Genomic DNA, 26,577 nt, shown 5'->3' on the forward strand with positions numbered 1-26,577 from the left:
TCACCGAAAAGTGTTACTTTACACCGTAAGAGAGTGACTTTACACCAGAATCTCACCTAAAAGTGTTACTTTACACCGTAAGGGGTGACTTTACACCAGAATCTCACCTAAAAGTGTTACTTTACACCGTAAGGGGTGACTTTACACCAAATCGATACCTTTGTTATCTTACACCGCACAGGTGCAGTATTACACCAAATTCTCGCTGAAAAGTGTTACTTTACACCGTAAGAGAGTCACTTTCCTTACATTGTAAGGGAATGACTTTACACCAAATCGATAGCTTTAATGTTATCTTACACCACACGGGTGCGGCATTACACCAAATTTTCACTTAAAAATGTTACTTTACACAGTAAGGGAATGACTTTTACACCAAATCAGTACTAAAACCTGTCACCTTACACCGTGTGGGGCGACGTTACACCAAATCGTCACCGAGAAGTGTTATCTTACACAGCACTGGGCGACGTTACACCGAATCGTCACCGAGAAGTGTTATCTTACACAGCACTGGGCGACGTTACACCAATTCGTCACCGAGAAGTGTTATCTTACACAGCACTGGGCGACGTTACACCAAATCGTCACCGAGAAGTGTTATCTTACACAGCACTGGGCGACGTTACACCAAATCGTCACCGAGAAGTGTTATCTTACACAGCAATGGGCGACGTTACACCAAATCGTCACCGAGAAGTGTTATCTTACACAGCACTGGGCGACGTTACACCAAATCGTCACCGAGAAGTGTTATCTTACACAGCAATGGGCGACGTTACACCAAATCGTCACCGAGAAGTGTTATCTTACACAGCACTGGGCGACGTTACACCAAATCGTCACCAAGAGATGTTACCTTACGGCCGCGCGGGACTGTCTTAAAGTGTTACTTTACATGTTAAGCCTTTACAAGAAATCACATTTAGGATTGTTACCTAACACCGTAAGGTGTGGTTACTTAACACCATATTCAATGAAAGCGTAAGCAGAGATGTCTCTGGTGTAACTTTACACCGTGAGGGACACTCGAACACAAAATCAAATCCTCACTTAAACATGTTAGTTATTCCCACACCAAGAGCAACCTGTTTTTAACTTTTAGTCTAGGGCTATTTCCGTCGGACAACGTTGTGTCCTTCCGTATTGCAAGATAAAATATTGGGTAGCGTTCCATTTTGGGTACAGGATACGTAGCCTCACGTTGAATGCCATTTTATTTTGCCTGTTAAACCCGGGTTTATGAAATGTGGACATGCCTAATGGTTTGTTGTCGGATATAATGGACAATTACAATAAAATGCAAAATCTGTATTTGAAATAGTCACCATCATTAGTTAAACCATATTCTTTCAGTACATAGATGCATGTTTGAAAGAATCGTTCTGACCGCTTAATGAATATGGCTCCAGCTGCAAAAACCGGGTCACTCAGATGCTTTTAAAGCGTTTGTTCGAGTAAGAAGATGAAAAACCGCACACTTTACGCTAACCATAAGATGTTTTGACTTCCCCTAGTCGATAGACGATATTGGTATGTCCAGAATCTTGAGATGCATGATCTTTGTAAATTCTTGGGTTTCCTGTCTGTGACAGTACTTATGATGGTCACCATAGGTGTTGCTTTTAAACACCAGGTTGTAGGACTCAATGACCTGTGGTATCAGATAATGGCTACCAGTGTTTATCTCCAATTATTTGGACATTGCTACGCAATATAAACTATATGCAATTGGCATGTCCTTATTTGTAATGTTATTTCGCTCTAAAATGATACTAACAAAAAATTTAGGATAGATATCTGTGTATTGTCTTGACAATGTCATATTTGATGTTTTTTCTCTTTCATTTTCTTCCATTTGATTTTAAAATTAAGATATAATTGAAGATTTTTTATGATTGAATTCAATATTTTTAAGGAAATTAAAGAAGGTGCATGATTGTATGACAGCTATTCTTAATGTCTGATTTAACTAATTGTTTTGTTGCTGCTTTAGTTAATTTAAATGCTCTGTCAAATAATCAGAATACTAAGTAAGTAAAGACGGGTGCCAAAATCCCTCGAAAATTGCTGGAAGAATAGAATGTTTTTTCTTTCATTTCTCATCCTTGTTTGTTAAAATTGGTAGAATACTACATGAAATTACATGTACTTAAAGTATATATTTGAAAAGCTTAAAAGGGATATTTTGCACAGTGTCAGTTAGCCCATAGGTGACAGTTCTATTTTACACTGTTCGGCTAATAAAACTTGAATATGGCAATTCTAGATGGTAGAAAAACGTTTGTAAATTTTGATTTAAATATCTATATCTAAATGAATTGCTACAGATATTGGATTTCTATATTCTTCTGTATTTTTTATAGAAAGTATATACTTTAAAAGGATGCAGGTAACATTGATAAAGGATGAAGGAAACAACCGTGAAGGATTAAGGTAACACATGTGAAGGATTAAGGTAACAATGATAAAGGAGGAAGGTAAAATCAGAGAAGGATAAAGGTAACATTGATAAAGGATGAAGGTAACACCCGTGAAGGACGAAGGTAACACTGATAAAGGATGAAGGTAACACCCGTGAAGGATAGCGGTTACACTGATGAAGGAGGAAGATAAAACGGGTGAAGGATGAAGTCAGCACCACTGAAGGATGAAGGTAACACCAGTGAAGGATGAAGGTAACACTGATAAAGGATGAAGGTAACACCCGTGAAGGATAGCGGTTACACTGATGAAGGAGGAAGGTAACACCAGTGTAGGATGAAGGTAACACCAGTGAAGAATGAAGGTAACATTGATCAGGATGAAGGTAACTACAGTGAAGAAGGAAGATAACACCAGTGAAGGATCAAGGTAACATTGATCAAGGAGGAAGATAAAACGGGTGAAGGATGAAGTCAGCACCACTGAAGGATGAAGGTAACACTGATAAAGGATGAAGGTAACACCCGTGAAGGATGAAGGTAACACCAGTGAAGGATGAAGGTAACACTGATAAATGATGAAGGTAACACCAGTGAAGGAGGAAGGTAACATTGATAAAGGATGAAGGTAACACCAGTGAAGAATGAAGGTAACACTGATAAAAGATGGAGGTAACACCAGTGTAAGATGGAGGTAACAACAGAGAAGGATGAAGGTAATATTGATAAAGGATGAAGGTAACACCTGTGAAGGATGAAGGTAACACTGATGAAGGATGAAGGTAACACCCGTGAAGGATGAAGGTAACACGAGTGAAGGATGAAGGTAACACTGATAAAGGATGAAGGTAACACCAGGGAAGAATGAAGGTAACATCAGTGAAGGATGCAGGTAACATTGATAAAGGATGAAGGCAACACCCGTGAAGGACGAACGTAACACTGATAAAGGATGAAGGTAACACCTGTGAAGGATGAAGGTAACACTGATAAAGAATAAAGATAACACCAGTGAAGGATGAAGGTAACATTGATAAAGGATGAAGATAACACCGGTGAAGGATGAAGGTAACATTGATAAAGGATGAAGATAACACCAGTGAAGGATGAAGGTAACATTGATAAAGCATGAAGATAACACCAGTGAAGGATGAAGGTAGCACCAGTGACAGATGAAGGTAACACCAGTGCAGGATGAAGGTAACACTGATAAAGGATAAATATAACACCAATGAAGGAAGAAGATAACACCAGGGAAGGATGAAGGTAACACTGATAAAGGATGAAGATAACACCAGTGAAGGATGAAGGTAGCACCAGTGAAGCATGAAGATAACACCAGTGAAGGATGAAGGTAACATTGATTAACGATGAAGGTAACACCTTTGAAGGATAAAGATAACACTGATAATGGAGGAAGGTAACGCCAGTAAAAGATTAAGGTAACACTGATAAAAGATGACGGTAACACCCGTGAATCATGAAGGTAACACCGGTGAAGGATGAAGGTAACATTGATAAAGGATGAAGGTAACACCAATGAAGGATGAAGGTAACACTGATGAAGGATGAAGGCAACACCAATGAAGGAAGAAGATAACACCAGTCAAGCATAAATGAAACATTGATAAAGAAGGAAGATAACACCATTGAAGGATAAAGGTAACACTGATAATGGATGAAGATAAACAGTGAAGGATGAAGGTAACACTGATAAAGGATGAAGGTAACACCAGTGAAGGATGGAGATAACACTGATAAAGGATGAAGGTAACACCCGTGAAGGATGAAGGTAACACTTGTGCAGGATTATGGTAACACCTGTGAAGGATGAAGGTAACACTGATCAAAGAGGAAGGTAACATCGGCGAATGATGAAGGTAACATTGATTAAGGATGAAGGTAACACTGATTAAAGATGAAGGTAACACCAGAGAAGGAAAAAGGGTAACATTGATAAAAGATGCAGGTAACACCTGTGAAGGATAAAGGTAACACTGATAAAGGAGGTAGGTAACATCAGTCAATGGTAAAGGTAACGTTGATCAATGATGAAGGTAACACCATTGAAGGATGAAGGTAACATTGATGAAGGATAAAGGTAACACCAGTGAAAGATGAAGGTAACACTGATAAAATATGGAGGTAACACCAGTGTAAGATGAGGGTAACACCAGAGAAGGATGAAGGTAATATTGATAAAGGATGAAGGTAACACCCGTGAAGGATAAAGGTAACACCAGTGAAGGATGAAGGTAACATTGATAATGGATGAAGGTAACACCAATGAATGATGAAGGTAACATCTGTGAAGGATGAAGGTAAGACTGATTAAGGATAAAGATAACACCAGTGATAACATTGATAAAGGATGAATATAACACTGATAAAGGATGAAAGTAACACCCGTGAAGGATGAAGGTAACACCAGTGAAGGATGAAGGTAACACTGATAAAGGATGAAGGTAACACCATTGAAGGTGTTAGGTAACACTGATCAGGATGAATGTAACAACAGTGAAGGAGGAGGATAACACAAGTCAAGGATAAATGAAACATTGGTCAAGAAGGAAGATAACACCAGTGAAGGATGAAGGTAATATTGATAAAGGATGAAGGTAACACCTGTGAAGGATGAAGGTAACACTGAAAAAGGATGAAGATAACACCCGTGAAGGATGAAGGTAACACCAGTGAAGGATGACGGTAACACTGATGAAGGATGAAGGTAACACCACTGAAGGATGAAGGTAACATTAGTTAAGGATGAAGGTAACACTGATAAAGGAGGAAGGTATCATCAGAGAAGGATAAAGGTAACATTGATAAAATATGAAGGCAACACCCGTGAAGGGCGAACGCAACACTGATAAAGGATGAAGGTAACACCAGTGAAGGATGAAGGTAGCACTAGTGAAGGATGAAGGTAACATTGATAAAGGATGAAGTTAACACCAGTGAAGGATGAATGTCACACTGATAAAGAATGAAGGCAACACCAATGATAGAAGCAGATAACACCAGAGAAGGATGAATGTAACACAGATAAAGGATGAAGGTAACACCCGTGAAGGATGAACGTAACATTGATAAAGGATTAAGGTAACACTAATAAAGGATGAAGGTAATACCAGTGAACGATTAAGGTAACACCAGTGAAGGATGAAGGTAACACTGATAAAGGATGAAGGAAACAACAGTGAAGGATGAAGGTAACACTGATAAAGGATGTAGGTAACACCAGTGAAGTATGAAAATAACATCAGTGAAGGATTAAGGTAACACGAGTGAAGGATGAAGGTAACACCAGTGAAGGATGAAGGTAACACCAGTGAAGGATGAAGGTAACACTGATAAAGGAGGAAGGTATCATCAGAGAAGGATAAAGGTAACATTGATAAAGGGTGAAGGTAAAAACTATGAAGGATACAAGTAACACTGAGAAAATATGAAGGCAACACCCGAGAAGGGCGAACGCAACACTGATAAAGGATGAAGGTAACACCAGTGAAGGATGAAGGTAACACTGTTCAGGATGAAGGTAACTACAGTGAAGGAGGAAGATAACACCAGTGAAGGATAAAGGTAACATTGATCAAGGAGGAAGATAAAACGGGTGAAGGATGAAGGTAGCACCTCTGAAGGATGAAGGTAACAGCAGTGAAGGATGAGGGTAACACTGATAAAGGATGAAGGTAACACCCGTTAAGGATGAAGGTAACACCATTGAAGGATGAAGGTAACACCATTGAAGGATGAAGGTAACACCAGTGAAGGAGGAAGGTAACATTGATCAAGGATGAAGGTAACACCATTGAATGAGTAAGGTAACACTGATCAGGATGAATGTAACACCAGTGAAGGATGAAAGGAACACCAGTAAAGGATGAAGGAAACTCCAGTGAAGGATGAAAGTATCACTGGTGAAGGATGAAGGTAAAACCACTGAGGGATGACGGAAACACTGATAAAGCATGAATGTATCACAACTGAAGGATGAATGTAACTCTGATAAGGATGAAGGTAACACCACTGAAGGATGAGGGTAACATTGATCAAGGAGGAAGATAACACCAGTGAAGGATGAAGGTAAGACTGATGAAAGATGAAGGTAACACCAGTGAAAGATGAAGGTAACAGCAGTGAAGGATGAGGGTAACAGCAGTGAAGGATGAAGGAAACACTGATAAAGGATGAAGGTAACACCATTGAAGGAGTAATGTAACATTGATCAGGATGAATGTAACATCAGTGAAGGATGAAGGTAACACCTGTGCAGTATTAAGGAAACACCTGTCAAGGATAAAGGTAACATTGACAAAGAAGGCAGATAACACCAGTGAAGGATGAAGGTAGCACCAATGAAGGATGAAGGTAAAAATGATAAAGGATGAAGGTAACACCATTAAAGGATGAAGGAAGCAGCAGTAAAGGATGAAGGTAACACCAGTGAAGAATGAAGGTAACAATGATAAAGGAGGAAGATAACACCAGTGAAGTATGAAGGAACACTGATAAAGGATGAAAGTAACACCCGTGAAGGATGAAGGTAACACCTGTGCAGTATTAAGGAAACACATGTGAAGGTTAAAGGTAACACTGATAAATGATGAAGGTAACACCATTGAAGGATGCAGGTAACATTGATCAAAAATGAAGGAAACACCAGTGAAGAATGAAGGTAACACTGATAAAGGATGAAGGTAACACTGATAAAAGATGAAGGAAACACCAGTGAAGGATGAAGTTAACACACGAGAAGGATGAACGTAACACTGATAAAGGATGAAGGTAACACCAGTGAAGAATGCAAGTATCACGGGTGAAGGATGAAGGTAAAACCAGTGAGGGAAGACGGAAACACTGATAAAGGATAAATGTATCACCACTTAAGGATGAATGTAACTCTGATATGGATGAAGGTAACACCACTGAAGGATAAAGGTAACATTGATTAAATATTAAGGAAACACCCGTGAAGGATGAAGGTAACACCCTTGAAGGATGAAGGTAACACCAGTGAAGGATGAAGGTAACACTGATAAAGGATGAATGTAACACTATTGAATGAGTACGGTAACACTGATAAGGATGAATGTAACACCATTGAAGGAGGAAGATAACACCAGTGAAGGATAAAGGCAACATTGATAAAGAAGGAAGATAACACCAGTAAAGGATGAAGGTAACACCAGTGAAGGATAAAGGTAACACTGATAATGGAGGAAAATAACACCAGTGAAGGATAAAGGTAACACCAGTGAAGGATAAAGGTAACACTGATAATGGAGGAAAATAACACCAGTGAAGGATGAAGGTAACACCAGTGAAGGATAAAGGTAACACTGATAATGGAGGAAAATAACACCAGTGAAGGATGAAGGTAGCGCCGGTGTAGGATGAAGGTAACACTGATAAAGGATGAAGGTAGCAGCAGTGACGGATAACGGTTACACTGAGAAAGGATGAAGATAACACCAGTGTAGGATGAAGGTAACACTGATAAAGGATGAATGTAACATCAGTGAACGAGGAAGATAACACCAGTGAATAATAAAGGCAACATCGATAAAGAAGGAAGATAACACTAGTGTAGGATGAAGGTAGCACCAGTGAAGGATGAAGGTAACACTGATAAAGGATGAAGGTAACAGCAGTGAAGGATAACGGTTACACTGATAAAGGATGAAGGTAACACCAGTGAAGGATGAAGGTAACACTGAAAATAGATGAAGGTAACACCCTTGAAGGATGAATGTAACACTATTGACGGAGTAAAGTAGCACTGATAAGGATGAATGTAACACCAGCGAAGGAGGAAGATAACACCAGTGAAGGATAAAGGCAACATCGATAAAGAAGGAAGATAACACCATTGAAGGATGAAGGTAACACTGATAAAGGATGAAGATAACACCAGTGAAGGATGAAGGTAAAACCAATGAAGGATAAAGGTAGCACCAGTAAAGGATGAAGGTAACACCCGAGAAGGATGAAGGTAACATTGATAAACGATGAAGATTACACCATGAGGGATAAAGGTAACACTGAAAAAGGAGGAAGGTAACACCAGTGTAGGATGAAGGTAGCACCGGTAAAAGATGAAGGTAACACCAGTGAAGGATGAAGGTAACACCCGTGAAGGATGAAAGTAACACCTCTGCAGGATTAAGGTAACACTTGTGAAGGATTAAGGTAACACTGATAAAGGAGGAAGGAAACATCAGTGAATGATAAAGGTAACATTGATCAATGATGAAGGTAACACGATTGAAGGATGAAGGTAACATTGATAAATGATGAAGATAACACCAGTGAAGGATGTAGGTAACATTGATTAAGGATGAAGGTAACACTGATTAAAGATGAAGGTAGCACCAGTGAAGGATGAAGGTAACACCAGAGAAGGATGAATGTAACATTGATAAAAGATGAAGGTAATACCTGTGAAGGATAAAGGTAACACTGATCAAGGAGGAAGGTAAGGCCAGTGAAGGAGGAAGATAACACCAGTGAAGGATAAAGGCAACATTGATAAAGAAGGAAGATAACACCAGTAAAGGATGAAGGTAACACCAGTGAAGGATAAAGGTAACACTGATAATGGAGGAAAATAACACCAGTGAAGGATGAAGGTAACACCAGTGAAGGATAAAGGTAACACTGATAATGGAGGAAAATAACACCAGTGAAGGATGAAGGTAACACCAGTGAAGGATAAAGGTAACACTGATAATGGAGGAAAATAACACCAGTGAAGGATGAAGGTAGCACCGGTGTAGGATGAAGGTAACACTGATAAAGGATGAAGGTAGCAGCAGTGACGGATAACGGTTACACTGAGAAAGGATGAAGATAACACCAGTGTAGGATGAAGGTAACACTGATAAAGGATGAAGGTAGCAGCAGTGAAGGATAACGGTTACACTGATAAAGGATGAAGGTAACACCATTGAAGGAGTAAGGTAACACTGATAAGGATGAATGTAACATCAGTGAACGAGGAAGATAACACCAGTGAATAATAAAGGATAAAGGTAACAGTGATAAAGTATGAAGGTAACACCCGAGAAGGATGAAGGTAACATTGATAAAGGATGGAGGTAACACCGGTAAAGAATGAAGGTAACACCAGTAAAGGATGAAGGTAACACCAGTGAAGGATGAAGGTAACACTGAAAAGGATGAAGAAGGATGAAGGTAACACCAGTGAAGGATGAAGGTAACACTGATAAAGGATGAAGGAAACAGCAGTGAAGGATAACGGTAACACTGATAAAGGATGAAGGTAACACCAGTGAAGGATGAATGTAACACTGAAAATAGATGAAGGTAACACCCTTGAAGGATGAAGTAACACTATTGACGGAGTGAAGGATAAAGGTAACACCAGCGAAGGAGGAAGATAACACCAGTGAAGGATAAAGGCAACATCGATAAAGAAGGAAGATAACACCAGTGAAGGATGAAGGTAACACTGATAAAGGATGAAGATAACACCAGTGAAGGATGAAGGTAAAACCAATGAAGGATAAAGGTAGCACCAGTAAAGGATGAAGGTAACACCATTAAAGGATTAAGGTAACACCAGTGAAGGATGAAGGTAACACCCGAGAAGGATGAAGGTAACATTGATAAACGATGAAGATTACACCATGAGGGATAAAGGTAACACTGAAAAAGGAGGAAGGTAACACCAGTGTAGGATGAAGGTAGCACCGGTAAAAGATGAAGGTAACACCAGTGAAGGATGAAGGTAACACCCGTGAAGGATGAAAGTAACACCTCTGCAGGATTAAGGTAACACTTGTGAAGGATTAAGGTAACACTGATAAAGGAGGAAGGAAACATCAGTGAATGATAAAGGTAACATTGATCAATGATGAAGGTAACACGATTGAAGGATGAAGGTAACATTGATAAATGATGAAGATAACACCAGTGAAGGATGTAGGTAACATTGATTAAGGATGAAGGTAACACTGATTAAAGATGAAGGTAGCACCAGTGAAGGATGAAGGTAACACCAGAGAAGGATGAATGTAACATTGATAAAAGATGAAGGTAATACCTGTGAAGGATAAAGGTAACACTGATCAAGGAGGAAGGTAAGGCCAGTGAAGGAGGAAGATAACACCAGTGAAGGATAAAGGCAACATTGATAAAGAAGGAAGATAACACCAGTAAAGGATGAAGGTAACACCAGTGAAGGATAAAGGTAACACTGATAATGGAGGAAAATAACACCAGTGAAGGATGACACCAGTGAAGGATAAAGGTAACACTGATAATGGAGGAAAATAACACCAGTGAAGGATGAAGGTAACACCAGTGAAGGATAAAGGTAACACTGATAATGGAGGAAAATAACACCAGTGAAGGATGAAGGTAGCACCGGTGTAGGATGAAGGTAACACTGATAAAGGATGAAGGTAGCAGCAGTGACGGATAACGGTTACACTGAGAAAGGATGAAGATAACACCAGTGTAGGATGAACGTAACACCAGTGAAGGAGGAAGATTACACCAGTGAAGGATAAAGGTAACATTGATAAAGAAGGAAGATAACACAAGTGAAGGATGAAGGTAACACTGAGAAAGGATGAAGATAACACTAGTGTAGGATGAAGGTAGCACCAGTGAAGGATGAAGGTAACACTGATAAAGGATGAAGGTAACAGCAGTGAAGGATAACGGTTACACTGATAAAGGATGAAGGTAACACCAGTGAAGGATGAAGGTAACACTGAAAATAGATGAAGGTAACACCCTTGAAGGATGAATGTAACACTATTGACGGAGTAAAGTAACACTGATAAGGATGAATGTAACACCAGCGAAGGAGGAAGATAACACCAGTGAAGGATAAAGGCAACATCGATAAAGAAGGAAGATAACACCAGTGAAGGATGAAGGTAACACTGATAAAGGATGAAGATAACACCAGTGAAGGATGAAGGTAAAACCAATGAAGGATAAAGGTAGCACCAGTAAAGGATGAAGGTAACACCATTGAAGGATTAAGGTAACACCAGTGAAGGATGAAGTTAACACTAATAAAAGATGAAGATAACACCAGTGAAGGATGAAGGTAACACCCGAGAAGGATGAAGGTAACATTGATAAACGATGAAGATTACACCATGAGGGATAAAGGTAACACTGAAAAAGGAGGAAGGTAACACCAGTGTAGGATGAAGGTAGCACCGGTAAAAGATGAAGGTAACACCAGTGAAGGATGAAGGTAACACCCGTGAAGGATGAAAGTAACACCTCTGCAGGATTAAGGTAACAATTGTGAAGGATTAAGGTAACACTGATAAAGGAGGAAGGAAACATCAGTGAATGATAAAGGTAACATTGATCAATGATGAAGGTAACACGATTGAAGGATGAAGGTAACATTGATAAATGATGAAGATAACACCAGTGAAGGATGTAGGTAACATTGATTAAGGATGAAGGTAACACTGATTAAAGATGAAGGTAGCACCAGTGAAGGATGAAGGTAACACCAGAGAAGGATGAATGTAACATTGATAAAAGATGAAGGTAATACCTGTGAAGGATAAAGGTAACACTGATCAAGGAGGAAGGTAAGGCCAGTGAAGGATGAAGGTAACACCAGTGAAGGATGAAGGTAACATTGATAAACGATGAAGATAACACCATGAGAGATAAAGGTAACACTAATAAAGGAGGAACGTAACACCCGTGAAGGATGAAGGTAACACCTGTGCAGAATTAAGGTAACACCTGTGAAGGATTAAGGTAACACTGATAAAGGAGGAAGGAAACATCAGTGAATGATAAAGGTAACATTGATCAATTATGATTATAACACCAGTGAAGGATGAAGGTAACAATGATAAGGATGAAGGTAACACCAGTGAAGGAGGAAGATAACACCAGTGAAGGATAAAGGTAACATTGATAAAGGAGGAAGATAACACCAGTGCAGCATAAAGGTAGCACTGATAAAGGATAAAGATAACACCAGTGAAGGATGAAGGTAGCACTGATAAAGGATAAAGATAACACCAGTGAAGGATGAAGGTAGCACCAGTGAAGGATGAAGGTAACATTGATAAAGGATGAAGATAAAACCAGTGAAGGATGAAGGTAACATTGATAAAGGATAAAGATAAAACCTGTGAAGGATGAAGATAACACTGATAAAGGATGAAGGTAACACCAGTGAAAGATGAAGGTACCACCAGTGAAGGATAAGGGTAACACCAGTGAAGGATGAAGTTAACACTGATAAAGGATGAAGATAACACCCGTGAAGGATGAAGGTAACACCAGTGAAGGATGAAGGTAACACTGATAAAGGATGAAGATAACACCAGTGAAGGATGAAGGTAACACTGATAAAGTATGAAGGTAACCACAGTGAAGGATGAAGATAACACTAATAAAGGATGACGGTAACACCAGTGAAAGATGAAGGTACCACCGGTGAAGGATAAGGGAAACACCAGTGAAGGATGAAGGTAACACTGATAAAGGATGAAGATAACACCCGTGAAGGATGAAGGTAACACCAGTGAAGGATGAAGGTAACACTGATAAAGGATGAAGATAACACCCGTGAAGGATGAAGGTAACTCCAGTGAAAGATGAAGGTAACACCAGTGAAGGATGAGTGTAACACCAGTGAAGGCTGAAGATAACACTGATAAAGGATGAAGGTAACACCATTGAAGGAGTAAGGTAACACTGATCAGGATGAATGTAACACCAGTGAAGAAGGAAGATAACACCAGTCAAGGATAAATGTGACATTGATAAAGAAGGAAGATAACACCAGTGATGAATGAAGGTAGCGCCAGTAAAGGATAAATGTAACACCAGTGAAGGATGAAGGTAACACTGATAAAGGATGAAGGTAACACCAGTGAAGGATGAATGTAACACTGATAAAGGATGAAAGTAACTCCCATGAAGGATGAAAGTAACACCTGTACAGGATTAAGGTAACACCTGTGAAGGATTAAGGTAACACTGATAAAGGAAGAAGGTAACATCAGTGAATGATAAAGGTAACATTGATAAATGATGAAGGTAACACCATTGAAGGATGAAGGTAACATTGATAAATAATGAAGGTAACACCAGTGAAGGATGTAGGTAACACTGATAAAGGATGAATGTAACACTGATTAAAGATGAAGGTAACACCAGTGAAGGATGAAGGTAACACCCGAGAAGGATGAAGGTAACATTAATAAACGATGAAGATAACACCTGTGAAGGGTAAAGGTAACACTGATAAAGGAGGAAAGTAACGCCAGTGAAGGATGAAGGTAACACCAGTGAAGGATAAAGGTAACACTGATAAAGGATAAAGGTAACACCAGTGAGGGATGAAGGTAACACTGATAATGATGAACGTAACACCAGTGAAGGAGGAAGATTACACCAGTGAAGGATAAAGGTAACATTGATAAAGAAGGAAGATAACACAAGTGAAGGATGAAGGTAGCATTGATAAAGGATGAAGGTACCACCAGTGAAGGATGAAGGTAACACTGAGAAAGGATTAAGGTAACACCTGTGAAGAATGAAGGTAACACTGATAAAGTATGAAGGTAACAACCGTGAAGGATGAAGGTAACACCTCCGAAGGATTAAGGTAACACTGATAAAGGAGGAAGGTAATATAAGTGAAGGATAAAGGTAACATTGATAAAATATGAAGGTAACACCCGTGAAGGATGAACGTAACACTGATAAAGGATTAAGGTAGCACATGTGAAGGATGAAGGTAACACTGATAAAGGATGAAGGTAACACTGATAAAAGAGGAAGGTAACACCAGTAAGGATAAAGGTAACATTGATAAAATATGAAGGTAACACCCGTGAAGGATGAACGTAACACTGATAAAGGATTAAGGTAACACATGTGAAGGATTAAGGTAACACTAATAAAAGATGAAGGTAACACCCGTGAAGGATGAAGGTAACACCAGGGAAGGATGAAGGTAACACTGATAAAGGATGAAGGTAACACCCTTGAGGGATGAATGTAACACCATTGAAGGAGTAAGGTAACACTGATAAGGATGAATGTAACACCAGTGAAGGAGGAAGATAACACCAGTGAAGGATGAATGTGACATTGATAAAGAAGGAAGATAACACCAGTGAACGATGAAGGAAACGCTGATAAAGGATGAAGATAACACCAGTGAAGGATGAAGGTAGCACCAGTAAAGGAAGATAACATCAGTGAAGGATGAAGGTAGCACTGATAAAGGATAAAGATAACACCAGTGAAGGATGAAGGTAGCACCAGTGAAGGATGAAGGTAACATTGATAAAGGATGAAGATAACACCAGTGAAGGATGAAGGTAACACTGATAAAGTATGAAGGTAACCACAGTGAAGGATGAAGATAACACTGATAAAGGATGAAGGTAACACCAGTGAAAGATGAAGGTACTACCAGTGAAGGATAAGGGTATTACCAGTGAAGGATGAAGGTAACACTGATAAAGGATGAAGGTAACACAAGTCAAGGATGAATGTAACACTGATAAAAGATGAAGGTAACTCCAGTGAAAGATGAAGGTAACACCAGTGAAGGATGAGGGTAACACCAGTGAAGGATGAAGGTAACACTGATAAAGGATGAAGGTAACACCATTGAAGGAGTAAGGTAACACTGATCAGGATGAATGTAACACCAGTGAAGGAGGAAGATAACACCAATCAAGGATAAATGTGACATTGATAAAGAAGGAAGATAACACCAGTGAAGGATGAAGGTAGCGCCAGTGAAGGATGAAGGTAACACCAGTAAAGAGTGAAGGTAACACTGAAAATGGAGGAAGATAACAACAGTAAAGGATGAAGGTAGCATCAGTAAAAGATGAAGGTAACACCAGTGAAGGATGAAGGTAACACTGATAAAGGATGAAGGTAACACCAATGAAGGATGAATGTAACACTGATAAAGGATGAAGGTAACTCCCGTGAAGGATGAAGGTAACACCTGTGCAGGATTAAGGTAACACCTGTGAAGGATTAAGGTAATATTGATAAATGATGAAGGTAACACCATTGAAGAATGAAGGTAACATTGATAAATAATGAAGGTAACACCAGTGAAGGATGTAGGTAACACTGATAAAGGATGAAGGTAACACTGATAAAAGATGATGGTAACACCAGTGAAGGATGAAGGTAACACCCGAGAAGTATGAAGGTAACATTAATAAACGATGAAGATAATACCTGTGAAGGATAAAGGTAACACTGATAAAGGATGAAGATAACACCAGTGAAGGAGTAAAGTAACACTGATTATGATGAACGTAACACCAGTGAAGGAGGAAGATAACACTAGTGAAGGATAAAGGTAACATTGATAAAGAAGGAAGGTAACACCCGAGAAGGATGAAGGAAACATTAATAAACGATGAAGATAACCCCTGTGAAGGATAAAGGTAACACTGATAAAGGATGAAGATAACACCAGTGAAGGAGTAAGGTAACATTGATAATGATGAACGTAACACCAGTGAAGGAGGAAGATAACACTAGAGAAGGATAAAGGTAACATTGATAAAGAAGGAAGATAACACCAGTGAAGGATAAAGTTAACACTGAGAAAGGATGAAGATAACACCAGTGTAGGATGAAGGTAGCACCAGTGAAGGATGAAGGTAACATTGATAAAGGATGAAGATAACACCAGTGAAGGATGAAGGTAACACTGATAAAGGATGAAGGTAACACCAGTGAAGGATAACGGTTACACTGATAAAATATGAAGGTAACACCAGTGAAGGATGAAGGTAACATTGATCAATGATGAAGGTAACACCCGTGAAGGATGAAGGTAACATTGATAAAATATGAAGGTAACACCCGTGAAGGATGAACCTAACAGTGATAAAGGATGAAGGTTACACCTGTGAAACATAAAGGCAACATTGATAAAATATGAAGGTAACACCCCTGAAGGATGAACGTAACACTGATAAAGAATTAAGGTAACACATGTGAAGGGTTAAGGTAACATTGATAAAGGATGAAGATAACACCAGTGAAGGATGAAGGTAACTCTGATAAAGGATGAAGGTAACACCAGTGAAGGATAACGGTTACACTGATAAAATATGAAGATAACACCAGTGAAGGATGAAGGTAACATTGATCAATGATGAAGGTAACACCCGTGAAAGATGAACGTAACACTGATAAAGGATTAAGGTAACACCTGTGAAGGATGAAGGTAACACTGATAAAGGATGAAGATAACACCAGAGAAGGATATAGGTAACACTGATAAAGGAGGAAGGTAACACCCGTGAAGGATGAAGGTAACAGCTGTGAAAGATTAAGGTAACACCTGTGAAGGATTAAGGTAACACTGATAAAGGAGGAAGGTAACATATGTGAAGGATAAAGGTAACATTGATAAAATTTGAAGGTAACACCCGTGAAGGATGAACGTAACACTGATAAAGGATTAAGGTAACACATGTGAAGGATTAAGGTAACACTGATAAAGAATGAAGGTAACACCAGTGAAGGATAAAGGTAACACTGAGAAAGAATGAAGATAACACCAGTGTAGGATGAAGGTAGCACCAGTGAAGGATTAAGTTAACACTGATAAAGGATGTAGGTAACACCAGTGAAGTATGAAGGTAACACCAGTGAAAGATGAAGGTAACACCAGTGAAGAATGAAGGTAACATTGATAAAATATGAAGGTAACACCCGTGAAGGATGAACCTAACAGTGATAAAGGATGAAGGTAACACCTGTGAAACATAAAGGCAACATTGATTAAATATGAAGGTAACACCCCTGAAGGATGAACGTAACACTGATAAAGGATTAAGGTAACACATGTGAAGGGTTAAGGTAACATTGATAAAGGATGAAGATAACACCAGTGAAGGATGAAGGTAAAATTGATAAAGGATGAAGGTAACACCAGTGAAGGATGAAGGTAACATTGATAACGGATGAAGGTAGCACCAGTGAAGGATTAAGTTAACACTGATAAAGGATGTAGGTAACACCAGTGAAGTATGAAGGTAACACCAGTGAAGGATGAAGGTAACACCTGTGAAGGATGAAGGTAACACTGATAAAGGATGAAGATAACACCAGAGAAGGATATAGGTAACACTGATAAAGGAGGAAGGTAACACCCGTGAAGGATGAAGGTAACAGCTGTGAAAGATTAAGGTAACACCTGTGAAGGATTAAGGTAACACTGATAAAGGAGGAAGGTAACATATGTGAAGGATGAAGGTAACATTGATAAAATATGAAGGTAACACCCGTGAAGGATGAACGTAACACTGATAAAGGATTAAGGTAACACATGTGAAGGATTAAGGTAACACTGATAAAGAATGAAGGTAACACCAGTGAAGGATAAAGGTAACACTGAGAAAGAATGAAGATAACACCAGTGTAGGATGAAGGTAGCACCAGTGAAGGATTAAGTTAACACTGATAAAGGATGTAGGTAACACCAGTGAAGTATGAAGGTAACACCAGTGAAAGATGAAGGTAACACCAGTGAAGAATGAAGGTAACATTGATAAAATATGAAGGTAACACCCGTGAAGGATGAACCTAACAGTGATAAAGGATGAAGGTAACACCTGTGAAACATAAAGGCAACATTGATTAAATATGAAGGTAACACCCCTGAAGGATGAACGTAACACTGATAAAGGATTAAGGTAACACATGTGAAGGGTTAAGGTAACATTGATAAAGGATGAAGATAACACCAGTGAAGGATGAAGGTAAAATTGATAAAGGATGAAGGTAACACCAATGAAGGATGAAGGTAACATTGATAACGGATGAAGGTAGCACCAGTGAAGGATTAAGTTAACACTGATAAAGGATGTAGGTAACACCAGTGAAGTATGAAGGTAACACCAGTGAAGGATGAAGGTAACACCAGTGAAGAATGAAGGTAACATTGATAAAATATGAAGGTAACACCCGTGAAGGATGAACCTAACAGTGATAAAGGATGAAGGTAACACCTGTGAAACATAAAGGCAACATTGATAAAATATGAAGGTAACACCCCTGAAGGATGAACGTAACACTGATAAAGGATTAAGGTAACACATGTGAAGGGTTAAGGTAACATTGATAAAGGATGAAGATAACACCAGTGAAGGATGAAGGTAAAATTGATAAAGGATGAAGGTAACACCAATGAAGGATGAAAGTAACATTGATAACGGATGAAGGTAACACCAGTGAAGGATGAAGGATGAACACTGATGAAGGGCAATGTAGTGACACTAAATTGTAATATTCGTCATATTAAAGAAATAAAACAAATTGTTTCCTGTGCAATCATCTCGTTAATCTCATGTCATTTATAATTCACAAGCAGCGATTCGCCTTCAAAACCTCGGGAAAACGTAACAATATAGTCTGTTCATTGATCAATGGTATATCGATCTACAACATCACGAGCTTTGGGACGTTACCAAATTTCAAGTTAGTCAGACGAAACAATCCCAGGGAAGGGCTCAAGTATGTTGGCGGTCAAGCCTGTGCTATGTCGAGTGTCCAAAATATGGTTTCTGGGTTTCCATTTCGAAGGTCATTTTACTTGTCTGCTGGTCAGTTTGGAAAGTATGCATGCCGTTATTTGTACTTGAGATCGACGTGCTTGCCCTTGCGGTAGATAAACGATAAGAAAATTGAATATAACAGGTGATGTTACCTAGAAAATCAACATGGTATTCCAAAACCACATACATGTACGTGTATCTGTATATTTCTTCACAATTATGTATATACATTTTGTATGTAACTTATTTCGATGTAAGTCAAAAGACAATACAAATCTGCATTTCAAGTCACATCGGCTAATCGTAATGAAAGAGAATGACATTTTACAACATTTTAACGGTGCGTATACTTCTATAAAGACCAATATGAAACATAAATGTGTTATAAAATACATTTGAAATTATATGTATCAAATGTTTGCAGCCTACAAATGTATTTAGCTGTTTGGCCGATCATGCTGAAGTCCTATGAAAAATAACAGATAATAGCACAGACATTTATCTTCCTGGTAACCTCACACGCCAAAACTCGGAAAAAGAGGAATATATAATCAATTTGATAATTTGTTATTATGGGTTGGGCATTTGTAACGGCTGATACAGGATTTAGAAAAAAAAATGTTGTCAGAGTGAAAAACACAAAACCGGAGTTTGTTATCAGAAAGACACCGCTCCATTTTGCGATTTGGTGAATCTTTCTGCTTGTTGATACAATTTTAAACGTTCAAAAATTGTTTTAATTGTTGTGATTACTACATGTTTTATTGCTTTGTACAATATTTGGGTTACAGAAAGTATATTCTCATTGAAACGGTATTTACGGTACAATTTATAAAGGTGTCAAGTATGCTTACTCCCGAAATTCTACCGCTTTAACCCACCATTACCTTTGATGCGCCATTATCGAACGTAACGTTCAAAGAAAACATATGTTGCTGGCAGGAGACAGACATTCTACAATTTTAATGTATATGGTTCGGACAGCACAAGAGATTAAAACAGTAAATAAATTAGATTTTTATGAGTCTAATATAAGACATGTAAAATTTATATCAGTGGAAATTTCATTTCAAAAAACATAATTTTTAAAATAAACAATATAAAAAATATTAATGAGGGAAGTAACAAAAATAAATAAATAAAATAAATATCACTTAAACACCATTATATGTTTGATCATGTTAACAAACACCATGTATTGACGCTGTGCAAGGAATATTTGTTGATGCTATTAACGCAGTAAGTGATTTCCTTTATTTGCCTTCAAGAGTTTCGTGCTGCACTCACTTGCGAGCAGACATGTACTGTGTAGATTGATTTAAATATATTTCTTTGAACAATTTCAATGGGATTGGGCACAAGTTGTCAAACTTATATTAAGCCCTTTCCTCCATAAAGTTTGACAAAATACATAATGACAAGACAAAACGACACGTTTACATACAAGAGAGAGAGAGGATATTCTGTTAGCGTTAAGTATATTGTTGAGTGGTTTATGATACTGTGTAGTGCTATGGTAATAAAGACTGATACATACCGATAGACGCTTTGACGAATTATAAATATACATGTTTACACGCAAGTATCATTACTTTACACACCGAAACAAATATTGATTGTCACGTTAGTATATGTATTTTGGAAATCACATTTCACTATTCATTTTCGGGGTAAGACCACGTGTTAGATACAATCCGGCGGAAATGCGTCGCATATATATAGGCGTGAAGTGTGTGCATTCAAGTTGGTGTACTCAAATTTATCGCTGTATCCCCGACAACGAAATATTATAATTGCCGAGGGTACCATAGGATACAGAATGTGGTAACAATATGTTCTCTCTATCATGTTTAATCTGCAGTATTTCTTAATCTTGGATCATGAAGTATGTTTTCAATTTCAGGTCATGCAGAACACGTTTTAGTGGTATCATTGAACAGTGACCGTTTTTTTTTTTTTTTTTTTAGCTTACGTTCAATGTATTTATTGTGTTTTCAAGTTACATCTTCGTCATCATGTATGTAATGATCCAAGTGAAAGCGCACAGCCGGAAAAAAAGTATGGAAGCCTTGTCGCATAATGCTAGATTTTGTATTTCATCAATGTGAGCTCGTTTATTTGAAGTTACTCTAACTCATGTGGTATTATTGTTACGTGTCATGGCTTTTACCTTTTGTTCTTTATTCGGATCATGACTGAGTGGAGATATGAAACATTGACTGAGAAATGAAGATATTTTACCGTGATCTGGGTTTTTTTATCCTTGTTTTTTAGGTGAAAAGAGGCTTAACACGTGGTACATCAGTATAATTGCTGGTATTAGTCTTTACGGTTGCTTATATATATATAAAGCATTTACGAATATACTTTTTCACATGTTTCATTTTCTAGATATATTGATTCGGCTAAGAATCTATACCTAAATATAGTTTATAATTTATAAAACATGCATGGTCGTGTGGTGTAGTAGGTAACGAACCTGTATTTCGCCCAGGCGAACTGGGTTCGAATCCGCGATTGGACGTGAATGTTTATAAGTCACCTGTCACTGTAGGTTTCACCGCTTTTCTCCGTACACGATGTAATCGGACACAGCAAGGTTGATTCTTGCGGAAAAATAAACAGAAAAATTAAAATCTGTTTTATAACATCTTGTATATAATTATGGTGTATCTTTTTATTGTTATTTAAAAAATGTCATTTTGTTTACATTTAATTATTCTTTGTTTGTGTAGATTGTGAAGATGTTGGTGACCATTGTGACGTTTTTTGGCCTGTGTTGGCTTCCTCTCCATCTGTTTATTCTCGTTCTGGATTTTAATCCGGGGATGGAGGAGGATTCCCGGATTTTACCAACACTCACGATCCTGTTTTCCCTCGCCCACTGGATCGCCATGTCCAATAGTTTCGTCAATCCCATCATATATGGCTTTATGAACAATAATTATAGGGTAAGTGAGGACGACTTACATCAGCAGATGTAAACACATGACATCACCTCAGTAGAATGGATTATTTACCTAAGTACAATTTTTCTCCGCTAGACTGCGCTCGAGGTATTCTTTTCCTAACATGATAATTGTGGTTCGTTTCTAGCGATGTAGTAAGCAAAGATACCCTATCCCCACTTTTCAGATGTATAGTACTTCGTTTTGGAATTTATACATTGAAGAAGTCAATGTTTTCAGAATTTTTCAAAAACGTATCACCTTTTTGGAATCTTTAAAAGTATTCGAACAGGTATTTTAAATATATTGATGTAAATGTATGTAACTGAAGGCTTAATTTGACACAAAGCATGAAATTACAGCGAAATTGTCACTGAAATTCGTAAATAGGGAAATAAACGTGCAATCTTATTTCACCTATAGAATATAAACATATCAACTTTGCTGAGCGCATGCGAAAGTACACGAGAACTTCTCAATGTGATACTGGGGCGTATGCGTCTGATTCGAAGCGATGGTTTTGTAAAAGAGACGAAGCTCTGGCCATGTGCGACCACCTATCAGCTTACTATACAGGCCTGTTATTCATAACTTATTTATTTGTTTTCTTTCTTATTTTTGATGCTTAAACATAATTTTGTTTGATCAGACATTATAAATGTAATAGATTTACAAATTTCTTCATTAATTTTTTTCTTGTCGAGGTAGAAATTTTTTTTGTTTTGTTTTTTGTAGCGTGGTCTTTGTGACTCCATGGCAATAGTGAATCTCTCATAGTAAACACACGCAGTCGTGAGGCATGTTACCTCCTATGACGTTAGGTATTATAGGCACATGGCCTGATGAAGAACAAACTTCCTCATTATTCTATTCTTAGATTTTATTTGTATTTCATTGGTGCTATTTTAGTCAGGTTTTTATTGTACATAATTAAACAAAATAACATCCATTAAGTCTGATTAAAACAAAGAACAAAACACAACGTCTATTCTACTAAAAATGTAAACGGACCTTAGCAACCAGATATTGTATAACAAAACCGATTGTTATATTCAGATTGAATTACCCTTGCTAGCTCACCTGGCACTTCCTACCTAATAATACAGATTATATGACATTTCAGTTTTGAATGCAATTGTTTAATAATATAATTTCACAATTTGTAAAAACATATTTAACAACGTTTCGCCTGATGCTAACCTAGTATTAAAACATTACCATCTCCTTGTGGCACATCAATTTATATAGACCAAAAAGAATTATCTCGAGAGTAAATTAAGGCTATCATCTTTGAAATATTTTAATCGTCCCCAATATCGACTGAATCTCGACATCATTATCCAAATGGCTAAAGTTGAAGTCCTGTCTGACCAGTGAGTACATTTGAGTAAACCTTAACACAACGACCACAAGTGTGATTCCACTAGAGACCGCTTCCTGGCCTCCTGCCGTTACCGTAATCAGTATCATGATATACAGTCTTCTCATGATACAACGACCAGTGACTACCTTTCTATTACATAAACCTTTACACAATGACCACTAAAGTTTGATCCAACACAAGACAGCCTCTTAAAGTTGACCTCATGTCTTTACCGTTATGACCGTGGTTACATGTTTTAATAAACAACTGTTTTAGCACGTTTTTTTTAGTTATGTGTTCGCTAAGAGACAAAAATAATCAGTATCATATTTTTGTATTTTATTGCCGAAAGTGAGTTTAGACATACCCAGAGAGGGTTTCCGCTTAGATGAACCGTATCTTATTACTTGGAGCGTGAACACATTTACTTACTTAAGTATACACTGATTGCAGACTCGATACCAACATGCCAACCATCCATCTACAGATAGTCTGAAATCATAAAGTTTATTTTTACCATAGATTTACATGTACAGATAAGCGAATCAATGAATGATAAAACGTAGTCTCTGTTGGCGTCGAAGTTCAACACTTCAACCTCAGACATGGCTAGCCACACTCATGGTCTTGTCAATCAAATCTTGATTAAAGACAGATGTTATTTCAAGAGTAGATCTTTGTAAATATCGCTACTATCAAATACACTATGTTAAACAATGAAATCATTCGGACAAGTTTTTACTCGTTAGATTGGTGTCAAATGGCAAATTATTTATGATTTAACCGACACGTTCCAAGATAAAACGTCATAATTACGTCATGAGTACGTGAAGGCATGAACAAAAAGCCAACTATTAAACTTCAAAGTGTCAGAAATTAAATCGTGTCAGAAGTCACGTCCCTCTTACACGAACATAACGATTCATTCATGACCTTTTACTAAATATTCATATAATGTGTTTGAAAACATAATATAACTAATCATCCCAGATATGTTTAAATAAAAAGTTTACTAGTGTCTGAATTACCCCCCCCCCCCACACACACACCACACACCACCCTTCCTATACCTTCTCGTTCCACACGCGCCGGCCTGATATAGCGCCTTTTATAGACAAAATTACTATGACTTATTTAATTTTCTATAACAATAAAATCGTTCAGACAGAAATCACGAATAAGAATTGCTCGCCATTTTTTTACAATATCTGTGTGACACAATAAGTCTGATTTTTGTGAAAACAGATGATTTTGCAGGTGCTTCCACATCAGTCGCCTCCTGCAATCATGATATGGAATTTCTAAATGTAGGGAACTATATAAGTATTGCTTGTTATGATAACCCAACGCTGGTAATGTGTGTTTGTATTTTCAGGCTGATTTGCGATCCCTTATATTTACCATCTGCCCATATGTTAGGGGAGGAAAACGTATACGTCAGGGAGCTGTAAAATGGAAGTCACGTGGTCATGTGCGAGATGACTCATTCGATTACGAGAAGAACAGCCACATAATTCAAGGATTATTGCGAAGCAATACGGACTACAGAAACGGCAAGACATCGAAAACGATGGTAATAAAGACTTCGTCAACGAAAAGTTTTTAAAGTGTGTTCAAGTAGGAAACAGAGATGTTTCGGCAATTAACAGTGATACTTGTGACTCAGGTTGAGATCCAGACAATACTTCCAAAACATTATCCATTTTTATCAGTGATGAAGTGTACATGGCGCAATCAAATACAAGACGGCACCGGTTCAAGCTGTGTAATACTACTGAGAAAGTATATTGGAAATTTCTTGGTAAACGTGTGAGTACGTTTGACATTATACGAAGAAGGTCATATCTTCACATGTTTGCCTTCCTTATTCGCGATGATGTCTGTCTGTCTTATCTTCGATATTTTGTTCGACTCAAAAACAGTAGTAAATATAAGTAAGATATGTAGTATGTAAGAATCTTCACATTTTACGACATTGCTTTGATATTTAAGGGGAACGTTGATTCTTTGAGGGGTATTTTTCACTCCGATTTTTCCGTAATCACAATGCATTCTCGATATCAAAGTTCTCTTATACCAAATCAGATAACCATATATACACGTATTACACAATTTACAACCCCGGTTTTATTTTCACCGTATTATGGTGTCTAGAAAAAAGGGAACAATACCTTGGAATGTATATTATTTCAAGGGAGGTAATCGCCATTTGAAATTCCAGTATCTACACTGTACCTGACATAAATGCTTTGCGATGTCCAAATGATGATTTGTGATGTCTGTAGTCGGCTCGGCCGTGTCTGTGATTCATTACAGAATTGTAAGCTTTGATGACGGCGATTCAAATAGTCACAAGTTTTGGTAAACATGCAATTATATCAAATCGGCGTAACAGCTTTCTCTGCTTCATCGAGTATTGATCTAGAAACGCCAGCAGATGCAATCATTTGAAATATTCAAGACGTTATTGCAGAATTCAAAGTGTGCTAAATGAAAATGGGATTCCACCTTTCAAAACAAATTCTTCGCGCAAAGGATATCGGACCAAACTTATTTCCGGTAGATCGTAAAATGGCGGATATCTAGCACAGCGATTGGTCCAACTTACCCTAATCAGTGTTAGGGTATTTATCAGAGGAGACAGACTAAATGGTCACAGCGCCCGCCTAAACAAAAATCAGGCGAGTTATTTCTATTTTTTACCGGGTAATTGTTGTAACGCCATCTTAACAATGCTAGCTAGTTTTGATTGATGTCAGTGTGCTGCCAAGGATTCTTTTACTAAAACCACAGGAAAATCTTCCGACAGAAAACTGTTCATTGTGCATACTGGAGTGAACCACATATTAAGTCAACGATTTTTTTCTATGTTTTGTTTCAGAATAGAGAGAACGTTATAATAAGATTGCCCACTATTTAAGGATTGTTTCTTATTTTCTGTAGCTGTAACGCACACCAAGTTAAATATGTACTTACCCCAATGATAATACAAGTCGATACAGCTACAGAAAATAAGAAACAATCCTTATATTTACACTTGGTCACTTTGAAATTAAAAAAAAATAAAAAAAAAAAAAAAAACACCTTATACATATTGTTCGAACAGCCGCCCGCTTTATAGAACAGCCAAGTAAATCCAAAAACACTAGGTGGCGCTGCCGTTGACAAGTACAGTAAACAAAATAGTTCTCAAAGATAAGAGTACAATCAACATGTTTTATGATATTTATTTAAATATTTAGACATCTTCTTTTAGTTTC

At 37.9% G+C, this 26,577-nt stretch overlaps 1 protein-coding gene across 1 annotated transcript in view; it reads left to right on the plus strand.

The window, feature by feature from the left end:
• The window catches only part of LOC132550592 (QRFP-like peptide receptor), a 69,245-nt gene extending 44,322 nt beyond the window's left edge, over positions 1–24,923 (plus strand). Inside the window, exons 2-3 of the mRNA XM_060214683.1 lie at positions 21,742–21,957; positions 24,693–24,923. Coding sequence (XP_060070666.1) covers positions 21,742–21,957; positions 24,693–24,923 — 447 coding nt within the window. The remainder of the gene's footprint in view (positions 1–21,741; positions 21,958–24,692) is intronic.
• Positions 24,924–26,577: the final 1,654 nt, after the last annotated feature.

The sequence above is a fragment of the Ylistrum balloti genome, unplaced genomic scaffold (assembly GCF_031769215.1).
Source record: "Ylistrum balloti isolate Yb309-2 unplaced genomic scaffold, AGI_CSIRO_Ybal_v1 Utg370130, whole genome shotgun sequence".
NCBI classification, from domain to species: Eukaryota; Metazoa; Mollusca; class Bivalvia; order Pectinida; family Pectinidae; genus Ylistrum; species Ylistrum balloti.